The sequence below is a fragment of the Hoplias malabaricus genome, chromosome 17 (genome assembly GCF_029633855.1).
Source record: "Hoplias malabaricus isolate fHopMal1 chromosome 17, fHopMal1.hap1, whole genome shotgun sequence".
Taxonomy (NCBI): Eukaryota; Metazoa; Chordata; class Actinopteri; order Characiformes; family Erythrinidae; genus Hoplias; species Hoplias malabaricus.
In genome coordinates, this window is record NC_089816.1 from 28,698,459 (window position 1) to 28,716,331 (window position 17,873).

At 39.5% G+C, this 17,873-nt stretch overlaps 1 protein-coding gene across 1 annotated transcript; it reads left to right on the forward strand.

Moving 5' to 3' along the window:
* Positions 1 to 6,584: 6,584 nt before the first annotated feature.
* lpar4 (lysophosphatidic acid receptor 4) lies at positions 6,585 to 11,079 on the forward strand. Its single transcript, XM_066649747.1, has 3 exons — positions 6,585 to 6,717; positions 6,818 to 6,909; positions 9,243 to 11,079. The coding sequence occupies exon 3, from the start codon at positions 9,427 to 9,429 to the stop codon at positions 10,486 to 10,488; it is 1,062 nt and encodes a 353-aa protein (XP_066505844.1). The 5' UTR covers positions 6,585 to 6,717; positions 6,818 to 6,909; positions 9,243 to 9,426; the 3' UTR covers positions 10,489 to 11,079.
* Positions 11,080 to 17,873: the final 6,794 nt, after the last annotated feature.

Below are 17,873 nucleotides of genomic sequence, written 5' to 3' on the forward strand. Positions count from 1 at the left end.
TATTGTTCATGTTCACACCTGAGTGGAATTTGCTTACGTTAAATCACAGCTTAGGAATGACTCTATTAAAAAAACTGGTAGGATATCACATGTAGTTCCAGCTGAAAAACATTATAGAATGACTGTTTAATGTAAAGGGTGGGTTGTTAACAGTAACAGTAAGGTTTTAAAAGTCCAAATACTCGTTAAATACATAAAAAATGTTTCCTCTACTTCGCAGAAATTCGTTTTTCGCGGGTGGTCTTGGAACGCATCCCCCACGAAAAATGAGGGATCACTGTACAAGTAGTTTTGGAATATAAAAAAATGGGTCAGATATAGATTTTCAGAAAGTGAATAAAACCTTTTTTATATTATATTATAATATAATATATATAATATATAATAATATATATTATTTTGTATAATATATATTATATTATACAAAAAGGTATGGTAGAGGTACATTATTGCCTCTAATGGTACTTTTAAAGGTACAACAGTAGCTAAAGGTATAAAGGTAGCTTTAAAGTCCAGTTGTTTTCCCCCATCATAGTTTCTTCTCCAGAAAGACAGGTGAATATTGGTCTTTCATTACAGAACTATGTAAAATTAAATAACATAATATGAACATAAAAGTCCTTGAGATAAAATGGTGTTTATGCATTTAACACAGTTTTAAAATCTACAATTATAATAGAATAAGGTACATTTAAGTTCCCTAAATTAAAAATACAGTATATGGGTACACCACAGAGACAGCAAAACAGTACCACGAGAGGGACAGTTTCTACTGGCTGCATTGTCATAATAGGAGACTGAATACATTTTTGTGCAAAATGTAAACACCTGAACTTGTAGTTAAAATACTGGCTAAAGATGAGCCCCTCTGCTGAATCACCTTATTCAACCTCCAAATGCTGGCCTTTTCAAGCTCAGGGATCAGCTGAGGCACAGCTTTTAAAGACGTTGCCAAGATGAAACTATGTGCACAGAGTAATATCTAGCTTGGTGCTGTGGGCAGTGCTGGCCAGTGGTGAGGAGAGTGGAGTCTGAGCCCTAGATCAGATACAGATACTGTACTACCACCCCTAATAGGACTGAGAGAGGGAGAACTTTGTGGTGTTTGTGGACAGGAAGAGCAGAGGGCAAACAGAGAGCCTTCTACATCGAGACAGTTACAAGGAAGCCATTCAGGCCCCAATGCAGTGGGTAATACTAATGCATGCTCCATCAATGCATTCCAGTGCCTAGAATCGATCATTTTGGCCCTAATATTTCACTGACACAGTTTTGATATAGGTCTTGTCACAACTTTCACTCTAACCACAGAGAGATTTCAAACTTTTACACAAGAATGTACTTGATGATATGTACAGTTTTGTAAACAAACTGAGTACTGAAAAAAAAAACATTAAATCCTAGAGACAGCATGGTGTAAACAAAGCTACATAAATCTGGTTCAGCTTGAATGCCTGTGAAATTGAATGGGTGTTTTCAAATGCAGGTTTCATACACAGCCTTCTCTAAAGCTTTTGAATCAACTGTTCTATATGCATTAACCCATAGAATAAACAGCACCCAAACAATTCTCTGTACAAAGTATTACCAGATACCACCACTGTTCACTGTAAACATATGTGCATTTTTATGGAAATCTGTACTTCCTCACAACAATAGACCCATTCTTTGCACAAAGGTTTGCAAAGAAGTGGCCCTTGTTATTGTTCATAATCCATTAAATCTCATTAATTTCAAACAGTTGAACTGTGGTTGTTTCTATGAACTGGTCACTTGAAGGGACATAAGGCACAAGGGGTAACATTATGAAACAAGACTTTGCTAATGCAGCAAACTGACACTTGTGTGTGGCAGTTGGGATATGTACACACCGAACTTTCTCAGACAGACTTAGCCTGCTCCTCTCTCTCTCTCTCTCTCTCTGTCACTGCAATGGACAGGAATTCCAGTCTTTCAGAGGAGGGGTAAGGGGCGAATTTGAAAAGGATTAGCTTCTTAAAGCCAATGTTTTGTGGCCTGACAAAAACAAAGACACCTAAGGGTAATTTATAAAGTGTTTTAACACCCATGGCTGAGCTAGCAATGGAATGGTGGAGCAGGCTTTGGGTTTCTTCTCACTGTAGGCCTTCCATTGGGAATTCCTCTGCCAAAGAGCAACTCCCTCTGAACCCTGGCTTCTACAGAAAAAAACAAAGCAATAATCAAACAGGGGTTTTCACTGCTTGCTTTGAGTCCTGATATAAATCTTATTGCATCTGGCCTCTCAGGACCACCTCAGAAAGCTTACTCAAGGTCATCTTCAGGGAGTGGGTGTTCACACAACACTTTCTTGTCAGTAGATATAAAGATGGGAAGTTCAACTTATGTCTCTAAAAAAACAGTAAAGAAAACACAACTGTTACTAATTGGGAGAATATGACACCTGACCAAAACTTTTTCCTATATGGTGTTCTCCTATTACAGAGGTTAATTTGATCCACGCAACATTCCTTTAGGCTGAGAAGGGATTTTAACATGTGTGACTTAGACAACTATGGCAAGACCTGCTGATATTGATCTGTACAAGGCCAGTGGCTCTGGAACCACCCAGCTGAATTCCATCACTACAAACAGGGCCAATTATGGATGTTATGTACTTCCAAGCCAGGTCTAGCTAATATCTACATAATTCAGTCACTGAAATGTAAACAGGTATTCAGCCTGCTGTAATGAAAATTTATATATATATATATATAGGGCGGCACGGTGGCGCAGCAGGAGGCAGTGTCGCAGTCACACAGCTCCAGGGACCTGGAGGTTGAGGGTTCGATACCCGCTCCGGGTGACTGTCTGTGAGAAGTTTGGTGTGTTCTCCCTGTGTCTGCGTGGGTTTCCTCTGGGTGCTCCGGTTTCCTCCCACAGTCCAAAACACACGTTGGTAGGTGGATTGGCGACTCAAAAGTGTCCGTAGGTGTGAGTGTGTGCATGAATGTGTGTGTGTGTGTGTGTTGCCCTGTGAAGGACTGGCGCCCCCTCCAGGGTGTATTCTCGCCTTGCTTCCAATGATTCCAGGTAGGCTCGTGACCCTGAACTGGATAAGCACTTACAGATAATAATTATATATATATATATATATATATATATAGCATTTCCTCATAATAAAAAGGCTGATTACATATTGGTGCTATATTTAATAAACAAAACAAAGCAACTTCTGATTTTCCTGTTCTTTTCTACCATGTTTGTGAGTCTGGCATGTGTGTGTGAGGCATTGGATTACACAGTGGGGGTCTGAGGATATCGGAAATGCCCAGAGAGTGAAGTGATTCATGACAGGGTGATAAGATCCTTCCTCCCTGTAGATAAATCTGAGCAGACCCACACTAGAGCTATGTGGGATGGAGGATAGATGATATACAGCAGAGTGTCTGTATGAAGCCAGTTATTGGAACATTACAGACAGTAAATAAAACATATTTCAGTTGCAATTTGTGACTTCAGACATGAACTAGTGATGTGGTTCCCTGTGAACTAGTGTGTGTGTGTGTGTAATACCAACTCTTACCTAGGATTCCTTTAATTGGCTTGGTTCCACTGTAATAAACTTAAAATAATAGTTCTTTAAAGAAACATCTATTGGAAAGCAGCTACAATATTTGTTAAAAAGATCTGTAAGGAATGGAATAGTTTTATGTTGTTACACTGGAAATGAACAAAAACAGTATCAAATTTAAATGTGTGCAGATCGACCAATCGAAGCAGGGTACTTTTAGAATCCTTACACAGTCAATTTTAAAAAATGTATAAACTTTAGTAACATTTTCAAGAAGAGAACAATGAACAGATTCTGTGCACAAGTTCCTGTCAAAACAAGAGCAAACTGAGTTTCTGCAGCATGGACAAATTTGTTAAATAAGTAAAATACATTATGACAACATTGACCTGGAAAAGAATTGCTTATAAGAGAAACAGGTTATTGTCAAAGTTACAAAAGCCCATGGATTGTCTTACTCTGTGCTGTTGTCTGGCCCTGCTAAATAGGTTAATTTCCCTCAGTAACAGGATAATACTTAATGACCACAACACAATCCTTCTTACACAAGTAGCCATAAACTTGACCACTATTAAAGTACACTTGAGATTTGCAGTGCACACTATTTAGTATAAAAATGATTAATTATTATCTGGTAAATGGAATTGTATTGGTCTGTATAAAATTAGGTGCAGCATGGTGGAGAAACAGGTGTTGCTGTCATATAGTTCAAGAGTCCTAGGCTTGTGGGTTCAAACCTGTAGGGAGTTTGATGTGTGTTCTCTGTGTGGTTTCCCATGTGTTCTCCCAGAGTCCAGAAACACATCTTAGTAGATGTACTGGCATTGTGAAACTGTCCATAGGTGTGAGTGAGTTGATGATAATGTGATACCGTGTTGCACTAGTGCCCTTTGAAGAGGGTTTTCTGCCTTGCTCCCAATGATTCCAAGTACAGGCTACAGACTCAATACAATACAGACAAAATCCAATACTGAATAGAATGAAGTAACTACAGCAAATAAGTGTATTCATGAATGAATCACTGAAATAATTTAATACAATTATACACCTGTTATCCTTCATGAAACCCTCAAATTCCTGAAAACAATTTCTGTACATTACAATTATGATGGCTCTAAACGTTGGTGTGTTTTATCAGGATTGTAATTAGAATAAAAATATCACCACTTAATGTGGTCAAGAGCTGTGTCTTGCAGAAAAGTGACCTACTTCACACACAAGTGCAAAATGTGTATTTCATTAACTGCTAATTTCTAATATCTAATAAATTATCATTTTTGCCAATTCCTTTTTTTATGCATGAGTGGTTTCGTATACTTCTAGTTATATCCATTTCTGTTGTTTTATTTTAAACAGGTTTGAATCTAGTTATTTTTAGTGTATATTCAGTTCATTATTAATCTGAATACTTCTGAGTAGTAATGTAAGTCACTAAGGGTGAGGGTCTGACAAATGTTGTAAATTTATTTTCAGCTGAAGTATATATACTACATCAATGTACAGCTGTCATTTCTAACCCTAAACCTAGCATGTCCCGTCAATAATTAAAAAACAAATCTGACATTAATATAATTCTTATAGCATTAGTTAGCTTCAATTACGTATGGTGCATAATTCTACATCATAAAAATATGTCAAGTTGCTCCTGGTGGCAGAGTTGTATTGATGACACAGAGTGAGAAGAGACTCTGTGCACTATGAACTAGTTAATTCAAGTATTAAATATGTACATTTAATAAGTAATTCATTTAATAGAAACCTTTAAGTGATAAAATGAAGTCACAGATCCTGACTATGGAGAAAACACAGCAGTGTCTCCATAGATGGATATTCATTCAGAGTGACAAGAATGGCTGACAAGGGAGCAAGTCCATAAACGGCTGCATGTGATGGGGCTCCAGAACAGAGTGGCTGTTGCTTGAAACATGGGGAATGAGGAAAGCGGTGACAAAAAGCTCTGTTTTCAGAACAGACTGGAGGTGCATAGAGTGCAGGATGTCCTGTGCACTCCAGCACTATTGTGAACTGCTCTGCCTGCCTGGGACCTGGGACAACATCCCCTCTGTCACTGAACCTCTACACACTCATGCACACGCACAGAGAGAGAGAGAGAGAGACATCCATGCTGGCTGTCATACAATGGGAACGTCTCCAAAAACACCCTGCGGCAGGCTATATATAGAGCACTTATGTGCAATGTGACTTAATGTGCGTTTGATCAGATATTCTGGGACAGTTTTTCAGAGCTAATGAGACTTGCTTTATGCTCAAAATAACTTTGTATGGGTTTTCAGCACAGCAGAGGCATAACCTAGACGAGTCAAACAATGCTACGTGACTCGAATGAAGAACTTAAAGACTTTTGCAAAGTTACAGTCAATGTATGTAACTAAACTTAATTTAAACTCAATACATCCATTATCTGTATGGAAAAAAAATTAAATGTCTTGTTGGGATCCTTTAGGTCTAAAGTATTAAGAGTCAAGAAAATTAGTGCCACTGAACCAAACCACATTAAATTAAATATAAAGATTTCAATTTCTAAAAAGGTTTTTAGTGCAAAAATTTGAAGATATTTTTAATTAGATTGTATCTTTAAATAAATACATAAAAAATCACTAAACATTAAAACTAATCACTCAATATTAAACATTTTTTGAGTCAAGAGATTTAAAATAATACTCAGTAAAATCTCAGTGAAATTTTAATTCAAAGAATGAAAAACACAAAAATGTGTAGTTCTCTCTTTAAACCAGTTAAGACACATTCTATAGCAATTTTCCATATATTAAATTAGTTTCTAGACATGAACACATGGTTCACCCACATTTTACTAAGGCAAACCTATACATATCCTTATCAAAATATTCTAAAACTGAAAAGGCAGTTTAAAAAGTAAAACTCTCTCAAACTGCACATGCCACAGAATGCATCTTGTTGTGCTGCCCCTAAAGCTAGTCACTTTTTGAGGAGTGACACCATTTTGGAGGTTGTATTTTCCCGGCTGTTCTCTTGTACGCCCCCTGGCGCCCCTCCTCTCCAAACCCCACCAGCCCATTGTCTCCGTTCATTTCTCCTTTTCTGTCCAGTCCGCTTCCAATACCGTTATGTTCCTCACACTAACTCCAGCCGGAGCAGAGGAACGGCTTCACTACATCCTTCTATGAGACGCTCTTTTCCCTGAGGTGCGAGAAGTATTCTCCGCACGGCTCTTTTACAACGCGGGAAAACGTCGTTATTTTTTTGTCAGAGATTTTAAACCACATTGTTTATGTTTTCTCAAAGGTCCGCACTGCTGAGGGGGAAAAGCCTGCTGTACACACACGGTTCGCCTCAGCCTCAAACACAGCCAGGACCATGAAAACACTGGAGTGGAGGTGAGGAAGATACACTGTCTCAGAACGGGACTTGGATAAAACATGGTTTCAGAACGGAGTGAACTATTATGTCAGTTTTGACCTGTTTTCGTCTCGTTATTCACTAGTTCATGAAACAGCGGTGTAGAAACGGTTCTGTCCGTTCATTACACAGTATTTGTTTATGCCTGAACTACACAGAAAACCTGACTTTAGTCTTATTTCTAGGCTCATGTCTGATAAGTGTAGGCTCTCGTAGTCCTCACGAAGCAGTTGTCAGGAATTATTCTGTATGTTTAAGCTTACCACAGCAAACGCACAACAGGCTAATTCATTGTCAAATTTGAAGAACTGTGTGGTTTGTGTAGTTTGAGATATTATACATGTATTTTTATACATTTATACTATATTTAAACATAGCATCAATATCAAATCTCAATACTGTGAAACACAATCACTGTGAAATGTTGGCCACATCTCTGTCAGAGACTAGATGCGTATTTAAAGTAATAAAACATAGGCAATATGCGTTTGTTATGGTGTATCCTCTTCTTAAAATGATGAAATGTCTTAATAAATAATCTTTTTTATTTTCATTAACAAAAATGTGGCAAAAATCTGATTTTTGAGGTTCAAAATTTCGAATCTGTTTTTCCTACACACTGCACTGCTGTGAACTGTTTGCTTCTTGCTCTCTTTTCCATTTTGTCATTAAAAATAACAGTGAACTTTCTGTGAAGACCAATCAGGCTTATGGAAGGTACACAGTCAGATGAATGGTACGATGAGACGATCTGGTTGTTTTTATATTTATGATTCATATTATGCTTGCAAACACTACATCAATGGAACTGTTATTAAAAGCACTCACAAGCTGCACTAGGAACACATCATTTTTCTCATTTTAGACAAGACTTACTTCATGATGGAGCACACTAACCTTTAAAGGTAGTGGCTGGCAGTGACATACCCAGTGGCTGACCGGAGCCGAGACTGTTAGTGAAGGGCTGCGTCAGTACACTGGCCGTATTGTGAGTTTGCCATACAGAAGCTCTGTACAGTACAGGCTTTGTGAGGGGCGTGTGAAAACCCAGTAAAGATGTCACATTGCAGCTGGCTCCTTCGAAGCCTGATTGACTGCTGGAGTAGGGGCTTTCCTCAGTGTCCTCCAATAATAATAGGCTGAGTCAAAAAAACATAAGTTACCAATGACACAGTCAGCGTGGTGAAACAACTATGGCTGTCTTCGCCACTTATCCATCTACAGCAATATATCCATCTAGTATAACGCCTAAAACGTTTTTATATGTGCTTTTATTAGGATAAACTTGTATAAATTAAGGTGGTTAAGCTGATGTTTACACATGGATTTTTTTTAAAGCTTTGTATTCCCTTAGTCATACATACAGACATAGTGTAGCCACTCCCATGCTTTCTTTTCAGAAGTAGCCAAAGACTGATGGTCAGTTTATGGGTCAGCTGAGGATGAGAATACTGTGGAAGTCCTCCTCGGCCTCCTCACATGACTCATCCTTTAAGATGCCACACAGCCATGAGTGCCATGCTGTGTGCATTTTGTGCGCTAACAAAAGACATGAATGAATTTAAAAATAGAATGTATTTTGAGGGAGACAAAAGATTTAGGCTAGTTCAGAAAAATCTGCTTAGTTAAGCACCCACAAGTTATTAGCAAAGCCACTAATGATGCAATTAAACTAATCTGATGATTCCTTATTATTATGAAACACAAAAAACCCAACTCTAATGTGGCATATAAAAATGTATTTGCATTTTTTATCATGAGATAGATAAGGCTTTTCCATTCTGTTATATGTTGATAGAGCCTATTTTTCCATAGCTTCAGGGTGATAAATCCCTGTTGTTAATTGCTAGTTAACTACTTAATAATGCACCATTAGTACACACTATAAATGTTTGCAATGGGAAAGAGATTTTATAGGAACGCTGCTGTAAATTTCCATTCTTTAAGTCTTTAAATTCACTCGAGCACAAACAAACATTACAAAAGTGGAAGGCTTCTGTAAACAAATGTCCAAATTGAGTATACTCTACAGTGCACAAAGAACCAAAGATATTTACAGATAAAGACCAGAAAGATAGTCTACAATATTTACAGTGTAGTTTAAAATAATTACTGTGCATTTTGTGCTGACAATCTGTAGATAACAGACAACAGAGATCTCTACAATGCATAGGACCCCACGGGACAACAAAACAATTGGAGTGGGTTTTCCAGGTTAAAGTTAACACTAATCCTAGATGTCAGCAAAACAGAAAAATCCTGCAAAGGTTCACTTGCTAAAAATGTCCATTTGTTCTTTGCCCCTTTACAGGAAACTAAAATTGGCTGGGTGTCCACACTAAAGAAGATGAAAGCTGTGGCTGCTTTACTGCAACAAGCCAGAAACCTTTGGATTATGGGTCGGTGATGGGCCAGGTGGTGTACTGCAGCCAGTGCTGATCCTAACACCTGGGAATTTAAAAGAAACAGAAATCCGCCTGTTCTCTGGTGCCACCATGGCAAGTCTGGTGCTTAATGACACTGGTTTGGACGACTGTGGCATCGATGACTCCTTCAAGTACAATCTGTATGGCGTTGTATACAGTATTGCCTTCGTAGTGGGCCTTGTCACCAACTGTGCTTCATTATTTGTGTTTGGCTGTCGCATGAAAATCCGCAACGAGACCACTCTCTTCATGACAAACTTGGCATTGTCGGACCTGGTCTTTGTGTTCACACTGCCGTTTAAGATCTATTACAACGTCAGACGCAACTGGCCATTTGGAGACTGGCTCTGTAAGGTCTCTGGAGGAGCCTTCATCACAAACATCTATGGTAGCATGCTCTTCCTCACCTGCATCAGTGTGGACCGCTTCCTGGCCATTGTTTATCCCTTCCGTTCGCGCTCCATACGCACCCGCCGCAATGCTGGCATTGTGTGTGTTCTGATTTGGCTGCTTATCTTGGGTGGAGGTATGTCAGTGACTTTCTTCTCAGCCACCAACCGTGCCAAATCCAGCACAACTTGCTTCGAGGGCTTCTCTCAGAAAACGTGGAAGACATACCTGTCCAAGATCACCATCTTCATTGAAGTAGTGGGATTCCTTATTCCTTTGCTCATCAACCTGGCCTGCTCATCCATGGTGCTACGAACATTGCGCAAGCCTGCGACACTCTGCCAAATTGGCACTAACAAGGAACGTGTGCTCCGCATGATTGTGGTGCATCTGGCCATTTTCATTGTATGCTTTGTGCCTTATAACTCAGTTCTTTTCGTGTATGCCATGGTGCGCACTCAAGCCCTGGCTAGCTGTTGGCTTGAAAGACTGGCACGAACTCTGTACCCTATAACACTATGCGTGGCCACCTTCAACTGCTGCTTTGACCCAGTGGTCTACTACTTCACCTCAGAGTCCTTTCAGAAGTCACTAACCACTGGAAAGTGTCAAACTAAGCAGGACATCTCACTGCGCAGCGAAGTACCTGGGTCTAGCAAAGAGAGCACCAACCCAGAAACAATTGAAAATAATACACTGTCCAGCAATGGAAAAGAACAGATTACAGTGACTCAGTTTTGAGCAGGGTGAAGTGGGACCGTGCTTTGCATAATATACACAGCAGCTTCAGTTTGCGAGTCAAGGGGGGCATTGTTAAGTTCTGTAACATGGCCTTAGCCCCTAAGGATTATGCTCAGTCAGTGGAAATTATTGGAATTTGGACTTTTCTGTCCACACATGGACGTGGAACCTCTTTCGCCAAGAGGCTTATTATTGTTTTTATTTTGTCTGTTCAGGTCTGGTCCAACACTGTCTCTCAGTTTAGGGAACAAACACGTGCTTATTAACGAGATTCCTTTAGTCATGGCACAGTGCCCAGGGCCGCATCACTGTGTCTGTGTAAAGTTGCACCTAGGGTGTGGATAATTATATTTAGCCTTTCAGCAAAATACTGTCATGGTCCTAAAGATTCAGGTCTTCTACAATCAAAATAATTTAGAAATAAAATTAACTACGTAGCATTCCTAACTTAACTGATAGAAATTGTCACTGGACAAGGTTAACTGTTTAAAATTCTTGGTGTGTGCATGCACACATAAATGCACTGAGCTGCAGTAATGTTTCTTATTTTTATTTTTTTGGATGTGCCAGATTTTTATCAGCTCCTAACAAAGCAGCACTTTTATATATTACCTGCCTATTACTGTAGACTCTGCATGATAGGTGATTAAAATGCTTAAGACATGCATTTTTCTCTTCTTTATTGCTTGAAGCACAAATGCTTGAAGATCATATGTCTATTGGTTGCATTTTAAAATCCCTGATTGTAGAGGCGCTAAGCTAACATGACTATGATTTAACACAACAGCTGCAAAAGGGGCCATCAGGATTCAAGCTGTTCACAGGCTTAGGCATACCCATCTGTGCACAACCCAAAACTAGGTGAAAACTAAGAGGTTTAAGGGTTCACAGAGGGGCCACATAGAAGTGATCATGCAATCAGATCCGACTGGCTCCTATGAGTATGTATTAAGGATTGGAAAAGCAAGACTTTGCCTTGTAGAAAGTCTGGTGTTTTCTTGGCCAAATGCTTTTTGTAACTACAGCAATGGGTCATTGTCTCCTTCTGAAAAAGTGTGTTCTAGCTTAATCATGGTCAGGTCTTGGGAGCTGTTTTAATTCTCTTAAATATGTAGTTCCAGGCCCTTTCTGGCACGTAACCCCCATTAGATTAGCGAGCCCACTCTGTCTGAGTCTCGTTCAGTTTGTTTTTGAGCCAAAGCCCTGGAGCCACAAGCGAGACACTGAGATGTCTGGAAAACCATCAGGTTAAACATATGTTTTTAAATTAAATGTACACATTTACGTGGTGAAGCCAGTGTAGCATTAAATGAAGAAAATTGTTTTATACTTCTGTACTGACAGCAGAGCTTAGAGAACAATTGGCGGTGAGGAACACATTCCACACAGTGCTGTAGTGGTCAGTGTTTATATAGTAACCCAGTAGCAGCTCTTCCTCATATTTGACTGGCACTGGCATCTGCATGAAAGAATCGGTACATCGTAAGCAAACTGAGTTACAGCGTTATTCTGACACACTACACTAACGGGAATATGAGCTTAAGAGTGGGAATCACATAACAGCTGTACAGGGGGCTTAAGAACAGCCAGTGTGGCTTTGGAGGAGCAGCACTAGTGTTAGGGTCCTGAGAATATGTGGTAGACAGACCGGAAGAGGAAGCAAGATGATCAGAGGCCAGTGGAAACACACAAGGGACAGGGTGACCCAGGCTTAGCTGGAGGGCTTGCGAGGGCCAAAGGTTGAAGGAATCAGGTTTGTAGCACACAAGGAGATATGTGGCTTCAATATGTTCCTTATGTCCTGTTGGTATTAGGATTTTTGTTGAATTTCAAGACAGATAAGCACTTCCTTGTGGCTGATTCTTGAGATGCACAGTGAAAACTCATTCGGTATTTTAATAAAGTATTTGCTTAAACACCTTTTTTCCATACACCTGTATGATGCTGAAAGTATTCGTAAACAAATATCTGTCATCATACATCCTTATAAAATATTAACAATAATAACTGTACAGGGTGGGCCATTTATATGGATACACCTTAATAAATTGGGAAAGGTTGGTGATATTAACTTCCTGTTTGTGGCGCATTAGTATATGGGAGGGGGGAAACTTTTCAAGATGGGTGTTGACCATGGTGGCCATTTTGAAGTCGGCCATTTTGGATCCAACTTTTGTTTTTTCAATGGGAAGAGGGTCATGTGACACATCAAACTAATTGGGAATTTCACAAGAAAAACAATGGTGTGGTTGGTTTTAAAGTAATTTTTTATTCTTTATTCTTTCATGAGTTATTTACAAGTTTCTGACCACTTATAAAAAGTGTTTAAAGTGCTGCCCATTGTGTAGGCTTGTCAATGCAACCCTCTTCTCCCACTCTTCACACACTGATAGCAACACCGCAGGAGAAATGCTAGCACAGGGTTCCAGTATCCGTAGTTTCAGGTGCTGCACATCTCGTATCTTCACAGCATAGATAATTGCCTTCAGATGACCCCAAAGATAAAAGTCTAAGGGGGTCAGATCGGGAGACCTTGGGGGCCATTCAACTGGCCCACGACGACCAATGCACTTTCCAGGAAACTCTTCATCTAGGAATGCTGACACCCATAATGTGGTGGTGCACCATCTTGCTGGAAAAACTCAGGGAACGGGCCAGCTTCAGTGCATAAAGAGGAAAACACATCATCGTGTAGCAATTTCACATATCCAGTAGCCTTGAGGTTTCCATTGATGAAGAATGGCCCCACTATCTTTGTGCCCCATATACCACACTATACCATCAAAATGTGCAGCACCTGAAACTACGGATACTGGAGGCCTGTGCTAGCATTTCTCCTGCGGTGTTGCTATCAGTGTGTGAAGTGTAAGAAGAGGGTTGCATTGACAATCCAACACAATGGGCAGCATTTTGAACACATTTTATAAGTGGTCAGACACTTGTAAATAACTCATGAAAGAATGAACTTCAAAATGGCCGCCATGGTCACCACCTTGAAAAGTTTCCCCCCTCCCATATACTAATGTGCCACAAACAGGAAGTTAATATCACCAACCATTCCCATTTTATTAAGGTGTATCCATATAAATGGCCCACCCTGTATATATCATTTTACATTTAACAGCATGAACTTATTATTATTCACAATGGCTTTAAGACAGCTTAAAGGAATACTAGGTAAGATTTAGGTTGCTTGCCTCTGGTGCTCCCCCTAGTCATTTAAGAGCACTGTACTGAAATCAGTAGGGAGGGGATGGGGGTCGTTTCCTACCCTCCTCCAAAAGTTACATAGTGCAGTTATTGCAGTGCAGAGCTCAGAGTACAATGACTGTGGCTCTGTTCGTATTACAAGTCAGTGAAGCATCATAATGATTTTAAAGCTGTAATTTTAACAGTGGCGGTTCCTGCGAAATCTCTCAGATGGGCTACTGTTGGGATAACTGCTAAGGTGACTTATTCACTAGACAATTTGGGTATCTGCATACACAGTAAATTCACCAGTGTTAAATCAACACAACACAAACAGTGTTAATTTAATCCTGGTGAATTTACTGTGTACTGTACAGTAATTGTGGAGAGCTCAGGAGTTCATTATAAAGGTCTTCTTTAATAAAGTTATTTGCCTCTAGAGCAAATCAACAATTAGCTGTAGTCATAAACAAATACATTGTCAATGAGCCGCCCTCACAGATATTTTGAAGAGAGATTGGCTTCATCACTACTCATATTAAATCCTTTACATTTATCGCACATTTTATTTTAGGTGCAGGAGTTCCAGAATAAAGAGTATTGTGAAGTTTACGGAAGTCGTACTGATACTGACTGCTCTCTCTACACAGCTCTGGCTGCTCTGGGTATCCGTACAGGGTTGTGCCCAAAACTAATCAGTGCCCTATTCACTATATACTGCACTACATAGTGAGCAATGTAGGGAATAGAGTAGGGGGCCATTTGGAACATGCCTAACCTTGTATATGACAAAAGTATGTTGGGGCGAGCTCACCATCACTGATGGCTCTGCAGCTCGAAAAAGAAAGCCTTAACATGACCCACTGAGAATGTACTGATGGCTCTGCAGCTCGAAAAAGAAAGCCTTAACATGACAGTTTATGAAAGGGTTCTGGGACAATTTTCCAGCCTCTTGAAATTGCCCAAAAATAGAGGCGGGACTATATGGAACAAACCTAACACTGATTGGACTGGTACTTAGAGGTGGGGAAAAGAGTCTGGCAGAGCTTGGTTAATACAGATCCATGGGTTTTCACTGTAGTACAATGAAAAAAAATAATAATAATAAATCCTCCCTTTCCCATTGGTGGTGTGTCACGCCATCGCCCTAATGAACAAACCCCATTACCTGAACTGAAAGGTACAAATATTAACAAGTGTTCCTTTAAGGCAATATAAATTTTACATATCCATTATAAGACATTATAATTAAGGTAAACCTTGTCATTCCATTATGTCTGTGTTTTTTATATCATATCAACTCTATGGTTCAGTCCTTACCTGAGCTGGGAACTGAAGCTTAGCCCTGGGTGTGAAGAGCAGTGGAATATGTACTTTTTCTCAGCTAGACAATTATGTATAGTTTGTATTTAGGCATTAGGCCACTGACCCTGTTGCTTCATGTCTTTGGAATAATACATATTTCTCACACATCAGTCCTGAAACATACTGACAACACCCTTTCTGTCATCCTGAGATACTTACTCACTTTACATCCACTTTATTGATTTTTGAAATACATTCTCTTATAGGCATAGACATTGCAACAGCAGAGATTCATGTCTGAAAGTCAATTACACAGCTGCAAAGTAGTGAATGCACAACCATTATGGCATTTTCTGAAGTACACTATAGTGCCAAGAGGCAAAATTTATGTCTGCTGAAGAAAACATGCTCAAGCAGTTTTAGTATTTATTGTAAGCTTACATTTGTACAGGAATGGATAAATTAAGCTTTGAAATAATTTCAAAGGCAACTATTACCTACAACTTGATTAATGTTGTTCTCTGCTGCACACTCTACTCAGTTTCAGTTGAAGTGGTTGGTGATTGTGAGCCACCAGGGTTGCCAGGTCCAGTCTAAACAATGCTTAAACCCACCCACAGCTAAAACAAACAAATGTGATATTTTTTTTTTCTTTTCTGTGCAGTAAACGTTGATTTATTTGGAATTGTTAGAACAAACAAAAAGATCCCTTCTGTGTGTGTGTGTTTGTAGCTTAATCATATCTCTTGGAAGTCCAGTATTTACAGTTGCATTATATGTTCAAATGTTTATAGACAACTCTTATAAATAGAGAGACACAAGTGTTTAAGTATATAGGCACAGCTTGTATGATCTCCTTAGGAAAGCATGAAATGAAGTGCATGTGGAGCAACGACACATGAATTTATCACCAGTGCCAAGCATGAGTTAGGGTAGTATGAAGCCCAAAGGCTCTGCACTATTGAAGTAGCAGAACTGCGCCCTCTGGTACCTTTGGCACCGGCTGGAGTGGCATTGGGTATCCATATCTAATCACTCATCAGTACTTGAGCTCAGAAATGTTCCCACTCATTAAATACTCACAGAATTATTGCAATATCTAGTGCAAAGACTGGAACATCTTGTGTAAAGTTTTGGAAGAGCCAAGGCTCTTACTGCAGCAAAGCATAACAAAGTCCATATAAACACACTTCATTTCAGAAGACAGGTTGAAAAACAAGTGACCAAAAACTTTTCGCCACATAGTATAAGATCCAATACCATTATTTAATTAGTTTTGGAGCAGAATCAAACAGTGGTGTGCAAAAACAAAATGAGAGCTGATCCTGTGTTATTCCATCTATAAAAAATAATTAAATCATATATAAAATAACTGACTTTGACTATTGGATATGTGTTTTTTTATTTATTCTAATGCTAGATTGTGTTTTTCTACTGGTACGGCACATTTGCTGCCTGTCTGCCTTGGGGCTTTAAGGTTTTAAAAGTAGGACACAGAAACATTATCATTTCTACTGTCTGGAGTCACAATTCTTTTGGTGGATGCAATTTTGCTTTCAAGAAAAACCCAAATAACCACCTTTTGTAATCTCATCATTTTCACCTGAAAAGTGAATTTTCAAACCAGCTAGGTTAAGATGGGAAACTACCAACTTGGCAACCATTAATCATTGATGACTTCTTCTGTCAGAATGTGCCTGTATAACCTGTAGTTACAGCTCTTGATTGCCCTCTAGTGGCGAGAGTCATTATTATTCAGTAAATGTGAAAAGGCAGTAACAGCAAACATCAGTAGATGGTGTTGTTTACCAGCAGTAAATCAAGAAAATAAAAGGAGTGTTTCCACCATCCATTATCTGTAACCGCTTATCCAATTTAGGGTCGCGGGGGGTCCAGAGCCTACCTGGAATCATCGTGCGCAAGGCGGGAATACACCCTGGAGGGGGACGCCAGTCCTTCACAGGGCAACACAGACACACACACATTCACACACTTTCGAGTCGCCAATCCACCTGCAACATGTGTTTTTGGACTGTGGGAGGAAACCGGAGCACCCGGAGGAAACCCACGCGGACACGGGGAGAACACACCAACTCCTCACAGACAGTCACCCGGAGCGGGAATCGAACCCACAACCTCCATGTCCCTAGTGCTGTGTGACTGCGACACTACCTGCTGCACCACCGTGCCATCCTCCATCGTCCATAGAAATCCAATGTTAATTATATTTAACTATATTTTAAATGTATTTGTTTTTTTGTTTTTTTAAACACAAGAGCTGTTGTTATCTTGAGAATTATTGTTTTGTTATCTTGAGATAACAGAAAAATTAAGCCCATACATCAATTCATTTTCTGTTACTGCTTCATCATAATCAGATGTGTTCGAAACCTTCACACATACTCACCCACTCACACTAGTGCAAAGTTGTGCACAGCTGTTGGACAAAGTGTTTGCAGACTCTGGTAGGAAACCCTGTTGCACCTCCACGCCAAAAAAGACAACTGAGGTTTTGTCTTTACATAGACACTGGACTTTACTCAGAGTTATGTAAAAACGAGCACCTTAACCATGCTGAATGATGTGTGATCTATTCATTCTATGATTTAATGTAGTAATAAGTGGAAATATGACTGCAGATGCCCGCCAAGCAGCACCTCATTTACATATCATTTACATTAAGCACTTGACTGTGAATGAATCACGTGCACTGCTTCTTCTGCTGACCAATCATTATAGTGTTAAAATGACAAAAGTAAAATAAGGAAATCAGGGTGTTTTTTTCCTTCTCAGCATCGTTAAACTGTTAAACTTAAAACTGTATACATTAATGTAAGCTATGTGTTGACTGTAGAGTATGCTGCATATAAATTGTAGGGAATGAATAGCAA

What these genes read in the sequence shown, in the direction of transcription:
- lpar4 (XM_066649747.1), top strand. Translation starts at nt 9,427, where the DNA reads ATGGCAAGTCTGGTGCTTAATGACACTGGTTTGGACGACTGTGGCATC.